The sequence below is a fragment of the Ceratotherium simum genome, chromosome 2 (assembly GCF_057802395.1).
Source record: "Ceratotherium simum simum isolate JZ-2026a chromosome 2, ASM5780239v1, whole genome shotgun sequence".
In the NCBI taxonomy this organism is placed as follows: domain Eukaryota; kingdom Metazoa; phylum Chordata; class Mammalia; order Perissodactyla; family Rhinocerotidae; genus Ceratotherium; species Ceratotherium simum.
This window is the reverse complement of record NC_141901.1, coordinates 43,579,591-43,591,880: the sequence shown is the minus strand read 5'-3', so window position 1 is coordinate 43,591,880 and position 12,290 is coordinate 43,579,591. Positions and strand designations below refer to the sequence as shown.

The 12,290-nt window shown below is 46.4% G+C and overlaps 2 protein-coding genes across 2 annotated transcripts; both read left to right on the top strand.

Moving 5' to 3' along the window:
- Nucleotides 1–1,778: 1,778 nt before the first annotated feature.
- On the top strand, nucleotides 1,779–2,041 carry SPRR4 (small proline rich protein 4). Its single transcript, XM_014791716.2, is given in 1 exon segment — nucleotides 1,779–2,041. A coding segment is annotated over 1 exon segment (228 nt). The 5' UTR covers nucleotides 1,779–1,813.
- Nucleotides 2,042–11,202: 9,161 nt separating this feature from the next.
- Nucleotides 11,203–11,786, top strand: LOC101388601 (uncharacterized). The gene has a single exon (XM_004436042.3). It carries the CDS (start codon nucleotides 11,212–11,214, stop codon nucleotides 11,479–11,481), a length of 270 nt encoding a protein of 89 aa, XP_004436099.1. The 5' UTR covers nucleotides 11,203–11,211; the 3' UTR covers nucleotides 11,482–11,786.
- Nucleotides 11,787–12,290: the final 504 nt, after the last annotated feature.

Sequence of the window (12,290 nt, the reverse complement as noted above, 5' to 3'; positions counted from 1 at the left end):
GTGAGCGCTCAATAAACGGCAGCAATAGCAGCAGAGGGGATGTTTATATTTTTGTCAGAAGTACCCCAAGCCCGTATTCCCTCTCTTCCTCCTCCTTCCTCTATGTTTCTTATAATTCTCAGTCTGCAAACAGCTCCTCAATTTGCTGTATCTTAATAAGATTTTGAGTCCTTGAGTTTGAGCAAACACCTTAGGTGGTTGAAGTCAACTCAGGTAGACAGGGACCAGAAGGCTGGACTATCTGATGGGTGGTTTCCATCAAAACAGGTCAGTAAAGCAAATCCTTGGAGGAAGTGGGGGTGGAAGAAGTGGGTGAAGAATTCCCCGGGAGGTGGTAACCAGGGCTACACCAAGAGCCTGGAGCTGGTTGGGGGCTCTTATAAGGTTTCCAGGAGTGGCTGGCCATGGACCTGTGCTCAGCCTCTCCTCATAGGGTCTGTCTTGCCACCTCTGGTAAGTAGGAACATGTTCATCCTCCTGGGATCTGCTGTCTCAAGCCATTAGGCCAAGCTCCTACCCTTGGGTCATCAGAGAAGTGACATAAGCCTCATGACAATTAAGGAAATGTCACACTGTTACTTAGGAAATTCAATCTCCGCATCATTGCTAGGTATGACTAATTTTCTGATCCTGGGTTTGACTCCCTGGAAGAGAATCTTTCTCAGTGAGGGGAGATATTGAGAGCTGTAGCATTTTGTAGCAACTCTGAGCTTCCTCCAATGCTTTTCCATGAACTTCCTGCCTTTCCGGCACTACCGGCAAGCTTTTTCAAATTTTGCTTTTAGGTTTGTAGAAACAAGTATATTATATATTGTACTTTATACTATGCAGCTCTCATGCCTCGCTATTATGATTGCCACCTGGGACCTATACTTCCCATTTATAATCATAAATTTAGAAGATGAGGAATGTCACCTACAAAAAAAAACCAGAGACAAACATCAGAGCTGGAAAAGCCTCAGAAACTTTCCAGACCAGCATCTTCCAAATAAGGGCACGGAGGTCCAGAGAAGGCAGGTTGCCCAGAGGTATGCCTGGCCAGTGAGTGGCAAGTTTGGACCTAGAACCCATGCCTCTGCTTTCTTGGCCAATGCTCTTTCCTCTGAATAGGGCTGCCTCTTGTTGAAACATCGTCCCTTAACTCCAGTGATCTATTCGGCCTTCAATTCCCCAGTTCTCCATGGAGAGCTAGAACCACTATTCTATAGCCCTGTTAAATGACTTGCCTTACCATCCTGTGGTGAGTCAGGGGTGGAGCTGGGATTAGAACTCAGGCCTCTGAGTTCCTGGAACTAGTTTTCTCCAACCCCATTACTTATACACCATGACAGTTCCCTCTAAGACAGAGGCTGCACCTGCCCTCTTCCTCACACCCTTCCGTCCTTGCCCACACTCATTGTCCGCATAACCCAAGGGAGCCAGCTGACATTGCAACCCGTCAGCTAAGATCTCATGCCTTGGTCTTGTAAAATATCTAGGTCAGCTTTTAATCCTCAGCTCAGCACCCCATTTTGTTTCCTGGTAAAACTGAGAAACAAATTATATATTCAGTTAAGTCAGGAGTCCGTGGGAGGATGAAGGAAAATAAGAAATCAGAACAGCATAGAAGAAAGAAGGAAGGGAGAGAGGAAGATCACAATGACTGTGTGTGAATCAATCCATTAATCAATTTGAGGCTATTAATCACTTATCTCCTCCTTGGCTGTTGGAGGAAAACAGTCTTCTAGGAGTCAGATGGGAGAAGAGATAGAGGGAGCCCTCCTCATGGCATCCCCTGCCCAGGTTTCTTTCAGGCTCACCTGTTCCTGCAGCAATGCCTTCTCAGCAGCAGCAGCAGTGCCAGCCCCAGAAGGCCCAGCAGCAGCAGGTGAAGCAGCCTTGTCAGCCATCCCCCGTCAAATATCAAGAAACATGTGCACCCTAAACCAAGGATCCACATGCTCACCATGCCAAGAAGCAATGCCCACCCAAGGCCACAGCCATCTCGGCCCACCAGAAGTGTCCCTCAGCCCAGCAAGCCCCAAAGAGTAAACAGAAGTAGGGATGGACTGGGATACCATCTGTCCACCATCCAGGCCATCAGTTTGGGCCTTCTCTTCTTCCTATTCCTCCTTCCTACTTCCCTCCAGCCCCCAAACTCGCCCTCCTCTTTCACCTCCTCCTACCCAGGGTCCAATGAAGCATTGTCAGGAATCTTTCCCATTGAGAATCTTGTCACACACAATCCTTTTGCTCCGAGTCTTCTATACCCCACCCTGATGCTCTCTCAGGTGGACATGAAAGAGGTCTTACCTAGTCCAGCCTCCAGCCTGGCCACAGCTATGGCCCCATCCATGTCCAAAAGCAAGGAATGTATTTGGGCTCCTTCTGGGGTTCCATCTTGACTAAGGAGGACACCAGAGGATGATGCACAGCTCCTGCCCCATTATCTTCCCCAAATCCCTCTCCCTGAGTTTCTCTCCTATTTCCTCACCTATTAAATCTGTGCTTCATGTCATTGTCTGTGTCCTGGCCCCAGTCTGTGATCCATTCATTTGTTCAGAGGGGATATTTGGGGGAAATGAGTGTGCAAGTACACATGTGCCTGGGAGTGCATCCTCCTGGGCATAGTAACTCCGGTAACTAACGATGGGGGAGGTCAGATCCTGATGCATGTCAGGTAAAGGAGGGGGAGAGAAAGCCCGGGGACTAGTTGACAAGAGTCTGGGAGACTTGTGCTGACAAATCATACCTAGGGAAGGACAAAGGGAGGAAAAGTTTATCTCCTACCATTAGAAGCCCCCAGCCTACCTGATGAATGTGGTTTTTGCCTCTTGGAAGTTGTCATTCTGAAAAAGCAGACAAAACTTACATAAATGACATAAGATTATGTCAAAGCACTTCTCCAAACATGTGCAGATGCATTTTCCATGTATTTGTTTATTTACTGCCCATTCATTTATTCATTAACTCACACTCACTCATTCACTCACTCACCCATCTAATATCTAGCAGGCTCTAGTAGGAATTCAGGTCTCTACCCCGCCATGCTGGTTTTCCAGAACTATCACGACATAGTCTATCTTGAGTCTCAGTCTATTCTTTGGATGTCACAGTTGTTTTCCAACATAGGGAAAGGGGTTCCAAGGATAGCCATGTGCAGAGTGTGTGCAATTTTACAACTGGTTTTGCCAGTTAGCCTAACTTTATATGGCTCATGAAAGAAACCCTATTTTTACAGTTGGCTTCCTAACCCTGGTCGAGACTGGCTGCCTATAAAACAAAGAAGCAGCAAACCTCCCAGATATAAAAAGAGAAGAGTCTTTGAAACAGAGACCCTGTGGGTCAGGGGTAGCTATATACACAACCAGATTTTACCCTTGAGCTCTACTGTTCCCTTGGGATTTGCTCACTGAATCTAGTTGCCACCGTGGGAAAGGCAATAATAAATTGCTTCTTCATTTAACATATAGACCTGAAAAGAAATTAATAACCACCTTCTTCATTTCCCCTTAAAATTGCCATCCATTGCTGATTTTTCCAAGAAGTAATTACCTAAAACTTAGTGGTACAGATGTTAACTAGGAAAATCAAAGTATCGTAAAAATAGTTAAGATTCAGGGGCCGGCCCCGTGGCTTGGTGGTTAAGTGAGCGCGCTCCACTGCTGGCGACCCGGGTTCGGATCCCGGGCTCGCACCGACGCGCTGCTTCTCCGGCCATGCTGAGGCCGCGTCCCACATACAGCAACTAGAAGGATGTGCAGCTATGACACACAACTATCTACTGGGGCTTTGGGGGAAAAATAAATAAATAAAATCTTTAAAAAAAAAATAGTTAAGATTCAGAAGTGAATGCCTCTAAACCAAAGAATTCTTTGACAGCTCTTCTGAGCCTCAGTTCTTGCATCCTGAAATAACTTTTAAGAAGTTATTATAGGGCCAGCCCTGGTGGTCTAGTGGTTAAGTTCTACATGCTCTGCTTCAGAGGACTGGGTTCACTTCCTGGGCGCACACCTACACCACTGGTTGGTGGCCACATGGTGGTGGTGGCCCACATACAAAAACAGACAAAGATTTGCTACAGATGTTAGCTCAGGGTGAATCTTCCTGAAGCAAAAAGAGGAGAATTGGCAACAGATGTTAGCTCAGGGAAAATCTTCCTCAGCAAAAAAAAAAAAAAAAAAAAAGTTACCATGACTTTTAAAAAATCAACAGATTAAATAAAACTCAAGCGGAGCCCAGATAGGGATAATTATTTTAAAATACCAGATGGTGTCAATTGCAATCAAGATAGAAAAGCCATTGGATTTAGAATCTAGTGTTTCTCAACTTGTTTAATCATAAAAACCACCTGAAGATCACTTTAGAAATACAGACCCCCAGGGCCCTCCGCTAGCTGTTTCTATTTCATACGGATGGAGAAGTTGGAGCTGTGTTTTTAACAGGCATCCCAAGTGATTCCTATGCTTGGGTCAGTTGGGGGAAGCACTCCTGATTGAGGGGTATTTGATCCAGAAGCTCACAGACCGCTGCCTATTTTCCCCACCATGCTTCACGAAGGCTGGGAATTCATGCGTGACAGTCATCTGTCATTCAGCAAATATGTGTTAAAGAGATGACTGACTACTTCACAAACCAAGAAAATTATGGAACGTTCTGAGTCACTGGAGATGAGTTTCTAATAATAGATGTCCTTCAGACCCCAAGAAGAAGAAATGTACTTGACATCTAGTATCCGTGTACTGTGCTCTAGTCACTATGGTAGTTGTTTTACATACCTAATCTCATTTAATAATAGCTCTGGAAGCAAATATCGTCATTCATAACTAATAGGTAAGATAAACTGAGATTCATAAAGACCTCGGTGTCACAGTGCTGGATTTATGTATTTGCCACGTAAACTTGGGCAGGTGACTTCCTCTTTGTGCTTTAGCTTCCATGTCTGTAGAATGGGTTTAATGACCTGTTCCTAGCACTGCTACTGTAAGGATTACTGTCAAGTGACCAGAAAAGTCTAACACTTTGTAGGTGCCAATCAAATGGGAGTTATTATTACCAAGAAACTTTTCCAATATCACTCACACATGAGTAAGAAGCAGAGCTAGCATTTGAACCCAGGACTTTCTGTTTTCAAACCTGTGATCTACAGAGGCCACTCTGCACTCTGGAGATGCTTGCTTTCAGAGGTGATCAGGGATGAAGCAGACACAGCTGGACAAACAAGAGCAGGACCAATAATGACAAACAGTGGTCACCTCCAAAGGGGTGTTGGGCTCTCTGTGGAAAATGTTTAGCTATGTGGTTGTCACTGTGCCCCTTCAACAGCCCGAGAGGCAACGAGTGATCGGTGGGGAAGAACATCTAGGACAGTAGTCTGAGACATCCCAGATTCCGTTTCAAAACTCAATACCTTGAATAAAAAATATATCTACCTGTGTCTTTGATCATCCATACCCAGAGAAACTCTATCTCAAATAGACAACAGATAGGTGATTGATCAGTTCAGCTGTGCGAGAACATCAAGACCCAATCAGTGTCTCTTCTAAGAGTAGCCCTCCAGCTTTTAGAATGCACACTAGTATTGAGAAGCAATATGGCAGAGTTGTTAAGGGACTGTATCCAGGTACATCCTACCTTTATGACCTCTTCGGAGTTACTTAACATTTTTCTGCCTCAATTTCCTTATCTAGGGCCAGCCCAGGTCATTGCACAATCACCGACAACTTTAGCCACCACCTGCACCCCAACTCACGTAAAGCATGGACTGTGCAGTCATTGCCCACCGTCCAATAACTCGAGCTATAATCTGACTAACATGTACACTGGAAAGTTTAGCAGAAAAGATGAAGGAGCATAAAGCCATCACAAAGCCCACACACGTTGCTCCACCGAAGAAGGGCGTCCTCTCTTCGAGTCCCCACACACGCGCACGCACGCGCACATACATGCACAGTGAGCAGAAAAAGGATAGCACACAGACAGCAGGAAGAAATTTCATCCGATTTCAAGTAGAGGGAGAGGAAAGAACGAGACAAATTAGCAAGAATTATTACATTTTTAGCCCCTTCATCCTAAAAGTGTTTGAAGCATCATTTCAGTTAGTCTTTACAACAATCTTGTGAGTACAGTTTAGGATTTCCATTTTAAAGATGAGGACATTAAAGTGCAGAAAGTTTAGGTAACTTGGTCAAGGTCATCCAGCTAATAAAGGCATAACAAGGCTTTGAAATAACGGGGCAGGACGCTGAGGCCAGGTCCCTTCTTTCTACCTGCCTCAAGCAAGAGAAACCAGATTTCAAATTTGTCCATCCCTTCAGGGACTGGGGAGAGAAAAGAAGGAGGGGGAGAGGCGTGCTCTGTTCTTAGGTAGACACTGGCCTGGAGAGGGAGTCGAGTATCCCAGGTTTGTCTGATTCTGCTGGAACAAGTCCCTTCCCTACAGTTTGTCTCTTCCTCTCTGCAGGACTAGGGGTTGGGTAGAGGCTCTGTGATGCTAGGACTTCTGTGCTCTCACCTTCCCGTATCCATGCTTGCAAGCTTCACTTCTGCCTGCTGGGCCAAAGTGGTCAGGAGGCTAATAAACACCAGAGATCCAGTGTTTCTTCCTCCTTTTCCTCCTCTTTTTCAGATGGAGGACCCTATGTAATAGAGATTTTTTTATTTAAACATCATGATGTGAAATGGGCAGCCAGCACTCTCGTCTCCCTAGCTCCTCACAGTGATCAGTTGGAGAGTGAAAGTAAAACTTTCAATACTGCTAATTCTGGATGTTACCATATTTTATATATGGGCTCCTATGGTAAAATGACTGAAATTCCAATTCTGCATGACATTCTCTGCATGCTCTGGACCCTGGGGGAAGGAGTGACCTAATTTGGGAAGAGCCTGATCACCGATTAGGCTCAGGGCTGCAGTCCTCCCTCGCTGTGAGTGACTGGTGGACCAGAGGCATGCTCAGAGCTAATGCAGGATCCACAGCTGGTCCAAAGGAGAGCCGGGTTTTGACCTGGGAAGAGCAACCTCTTCCTGTGTCCTAAGGAGGGGCTCCTGTGAAAGGCTGAGAAATCCTGGGAGGTGTACTTCCCATCAGAAGACACCCAGTTTTCCATTTTTTTATGTGGGGAGTTTGTGGGGTCAGATTATCAGCTAACCCAACCCCAATAGTGAACAGAGCTTCTCTGAAGGGGAGAACAGACTTCACACCAACCACTGAGTGAGCTTCAGATAAACAAACATGGAGAACAATGTTGGAGGTCAAGGGAAAGTTCCAGAGTCAGGAGCCAGAGAAGCCTTGGGTGGAGTGAAGGAAGCACAGGTTGAGGCAGACAGAAGAGTCCAGGATGGCATACCATGTGACAAGGATATTCTTTTGCATCCAGGGCCAAGGCCCAGGGAGGGCATAGAGTATCCCAGTTTCAGATCTGGGTTCAGATCCTCCAGGGCCTGGGACAAGCTGGGTGGCACCATAGAACAGAGGAACAGGAAGTAGGTTCCTTGGGGCTGAGAATCCTACCAGATGCAGCAGCAAGTTCTGCCTGAAGATCCCCCCACCAGGGGCCCCTGAGAGAGGGTTCGAGGTAATAGAGGCACCCGGCCCAAGCCCAGAGGGGAGCTAACGTGAAGTGAGAGGCTTGGAGCTCAGCTGTGGTCGTGGAGCTGGTACCCGCCCAGAGGGAGGTGGGTTGTTAACTACTGACAACGAAGCAGATGGGTGGGAAAGGCAGTTTATTCCTCTTCTCAGCTCATCCCAAAAGATGAGGAATTTCTCAGAAATCTCTTGGCCTTTTTTTACAAATAATACCATTCATTCAGTCAGTCAGTTATTCTATAATGGCCAGCTCACCGAGCAGCTACTGCACATCAGGCACCATGTTAGGATGGATGTGGACCAATGGCTAGGGGGACGCAGTGGGAGGCTGTTCCAGGACTCAGTTCATGAGAGGTGACCCAGCTGTGGAGCCACAGGTGCTCCACAAATGTTCAGGTGTGTGTTTGGGGGCAGAGACGGGGAATGAGGAGGAACTATCTACACACCTGGGTTTTAAGGATGATTTGGATTTTCCAAAGGCCACACCTAGTGACAGATTGTGTTTTGAGGACAGCTCTGAACCAGTGACTTCAGTTTCATGTTATGTGGATCAGAGGAAATTGCTGGTGTAAGGACTCAGGGAATCCCTGTTCTTATGTTCCCAGAAAAGAGAAGCCCATGACAAGGAGAATCTTCATGGAGGGAGGCATGCCGAGGCAGGTGTTCAGAGGCTGCTCACCTTCTGCCATCATCAATGTCATCGCTGGTCAGGGTACCCAGGCTCTGTCACTATGCCATCCTGGAAGCTCCTCCAGAGTTAAAGTAACTCTGGTTCAAAGCAGGCATTTTAGCATTTTAGACTTTCCTTTCCTATCTCAGACCCTGGTCCACTGAGTGATGATAAGCTGAACGAGTCCCTTATTTCCACCTATGCTAATTCATGCCCACTTCTATTTTTAGCAGAGCTAGAAAGACCTTCTGTTTATCCCCAGAGCCATTAAGCGGCTTTATTCCTACTTAAATTATTTTCATCTTAGTGAAGATTAAAGGCTTACCCAAAAGGAAAAACTCTTTTCTCTCTTCTCACGTGGCCACTTATACAAAGCTTTCTCAAGACTAAGAGTGGACCCAGCTCCAAGCCAGGAAGTTTAAGCTCCCTCTTTCTACCTTTAATCATTTTTCTGCCCGTACTTAATTTCCTCTAGAGGCATTAGGAGTAAAGCAGGGTTAAGACAAAAGAAAACATAGAATTTCTGAGAATTCCTTGTCTCAGGTAGAATTCCTTGTCTCAAGGAGTTTGTTGTTTAATCTTGGGTGAGTTATTTCACCTCTTGTGGCCTCCGATTCCCCAAGCATCACTTGAGGAGTATGGACTGAAGGTTCTCTGAGATCCATTAAACTAGTTGCTCTAAACTAAGCTGTGTCTTGCCCTAGAGAGTTCCCAGCCTGTTGAGAGGAAGTGGTCTATGTATACAGATAGCTCCTGGAATGAGACATGCCTGGCATATATTAGGGTCTCTGTTAATATCGGTTGAATTGAATGAATAAGGAAATAAATATTACCATGGGAACACTGTTGTTTTGAGCAGGCACACTCTGATGCTCAGAAAGCCCCCAGGAGATACAGAGCCAGACAGATGGGGAAAACACAGAGGCCAGCAAGATCTCAGGGTCTGGAGTTGGAAGAGGAGGGGGAGGAGTCACCACTGAGGGTTCCATGGATGGGCTTAGGGTGAAGGTAGTTAGAAAAAGCTTTCAGGTTTTCAGGTTGGGGGTGATACATGGTTGGATTAGGAATTAGGAAGGGCCATGGCAGGAAGGCTGGGTGGAGTGTAGGGAAAAGTTTATTCTAGAAGAGGAATTAGCCCTTGAAAATCTCTGAAGTAGGAGAGGAGTGAAGGTGTGGTTGGTGAAAGCAAAGCAGGTTTACCCAGATTAGCAACCAGTCAGTGAGAGGTGGGGTTGGGGGCATGATAATTAAGTAGTTCAATTGAGTTAGGAGAAAGATGGGGAAAATGGACAAGGAGTCTCTAATCAGTCAATTCCATGATCTCTAGCATCTACTTTTATGAGGCAGACGACTCATGCCCATCTCAGCTCCTCTGCTCCCCTCCCCTTCCCACTGTTTTATGTGCCCCAATGTTTTCCATCCTACAGAACATGAGGAACAACCACCTCCAGCAAAAACAGAGCAGGAAGGTGGCAAGACCACAAAAGGACTCAGATCTCCCTCCAGGGTTAATTCCTTAAAAAACCTCCAGGAAGCCTGTGGCTCACTCCTCCCCTACACCAGCCCTACACCTGGGTCTAAGCATGAGGGTGGCAGTGGAAATTAGGCCCAGGTGACATCATTATCAGACAGCCAGTGCCAAAAATGTATCGTGTGGGTGGTTTTCATCACAAAAGCCGAGCCAAGTGGTAATTGAGGGGAGTGGGGTGAATCATGTTTGACAGGTGAGGAATGAAAACATAGGGGCCTGAGGTGATTCTATTTCCTTGAGGCAGGGCTTATTTATTGTATAAAAAGCCAGCTCGCTGTTGACTTTACACCAGACAGGAGTGACCAGACAACCCATTCTTCTCTGTGTACCAGGTGAGTCTCTGATTGGAACGAATGTGAAATTCTTATTTATTTTTTCATTATTAGAAATGGGACAAAGGTAAACGTGTAAGAAAATGCAGAGTATTCATTAGAGAGAGAGAATATTGTGAGATCCTTGTTTTAAATTCAAGCACAGTTTGGGTTTGAAGGGACCTGAGAGGTGGTTCAGTCAGCCACCTCAGTAAATAGCTATGGAACTGGAAGTCGGGGAAGAGGACGGATCTGTGCAGGTTCCCACAGGAAGTTAACAGTAGGTTTACTGCTAGAACTCAGGCCCAGGGCACTCAGCAGCACCATTATTCCCTCTGCTTACGATGCTTACTATAAAAATTCTAATTCATAAGATGGACCTTTTATTTATTTATTATAAATAAGCATTTATTATATTTAAGGCACTATGCTAGGCACTTTGGATAAATCAGACTGATACGGAACTTACTCAACAAACTTACAGCCTAGCAGGAAAGAGAACACAGGTACATAAATAGATGAAACACAAAGTAGATGGAGATTGGTGTGAGGAGGCTGGGGCAGAGAAAGGCTGTGACAGCTGGGGGAGCCTTGCTCAAGAGGAGCTCCAGTGATGGCACATGACGTGAGCCATGATGGAGGAGTATTTGGACAAGCAGAGATGAGGAGGAAAGCTCGTCACAGGGGACTGTGTAAGTGAAGGCCAGAGTGAAGTCTTAGAAGCTAAGATTCATATAGAATCATCCTATAAGTCATGAGGTGTTCTGTGTGGTAGTAAGAGTGGGTAGACTGCAGCTGTTTTTAAGATAGCACTTTCCAAAAGACCTGATAAGTGTTCTTGGGTACTTGCCAATGAGGGATAGGACATGTCTGGGGAAGAAAGGGAGCCAAGGAATGAACCCCACTGAAATGGAGCAGAACCAGCTCCTTTAAGCTCCTTCTCTTGAAAGAGCCCAGAAATTATCAAAGCATATTTTCCTCTCAAGTGTAGGAGGATAGCCAGGGGGAGAGGAGAGGCTCTCTTCTAAAGGGGCCTAACAAGAAACCTATTTGGCATTGAATGTGCCTTCTTTCCTAGTTAACTCATGTTTAAATCACCTGTTCTGTCTCCAGGTCCAGCCTCCTTTGAAGCATGAGTTCTCAGCAGCAGAAGCAGCCCTGCACCCCACCCCCCCCGCTTCAGCAGCATCAGGTGAAACAGCCCTGCCAGCCTCCACCCCAGGAACCATGTGCACCCAAAACCAAGGAGCCGTGCCACCCCAAGGTGCCGGAGCCCTGCCACCCCAAGGTGCCGGAGCCATGCCACCCCAAGGTTCCGGAGCCATGCCACCCCAAAGTTCCAGAGCCATGTCCCTCAAAGGTCATTCCAGAGCCAGCTCAGCAGAAGACCAAACAGAAGTAATGTGGTCCACAACCAAACCCTTGAGGAGCCGTCCACAGGATGCTGAATCCCCTCTCCCACTCTGCTCACGCATCCTGCTTACAGTTAGCATGCTGTCAGCCTTAGTCATAACCCCTCCCTCTAAATGGCTATGCACCCTCTAAAAAGACGTCTCTCACACTCACTCTGGATGGCTGCTGAGCCTCTGAATGAGGCTGAAAGTCTCACTGGCTGAGCTAGTTTTCTAGCTGCTCAGGGATCATTGAAGAGGGATTTTGGGGGGATCAAGTGAATCTTCCCTGCTCTATCCCCATTAAATCACTTTTAACTCCATCACTGGCTGTGTGTGTCATTGGCCAACTCAGTGTTCTCTGTTGTTCTCTCAATGTGAAACAGGGGCTGCACACAGCGAGGGCTACTCGTGCAGGCTGTCGTCAGAAAGCGCTGATCCAGACACTGCGAACGTGTGTGTGTGTGTGTGTGTGTGTGTGTGTGTGTGTGTGTGTGACTGCTGTACTCACAGGACATTCCTGGGCTGGCACTGGGAGAACAGTTAAGACCACCCAGAGCCTGCTACTTCAGGCAGCCTCAGCCAGAGCAGGGCTTTCTTCTTGCCTCTGAGTGAGTCACACCTGAGTGTAGATGGCGCCTGCTTCAAGCCGTCTCTGACTCTGAGTCTTTGCCCCCAAATCACCCTTATTCTGTTTAGTTTATTCCTTTATTATTGTTATTATTTTTCCAAAGAAATAGTGCTTATACATATTTCAACATGATTGTCTGTTCTTTACTCATCCTTTCTTCCCAATGCCCCTGTAGGGGGAAGAGGGAGA

What these genes read in the sequence shown, in the direction of transcription:
- LOC101388601 (XM_004436042.3), top strand. Translation starts at nt 11,212, where the DNA reads ATGAGTTCTCAGCAGCAGAAGCAGCCCTGCACCCCACCCCCCCCGCTT.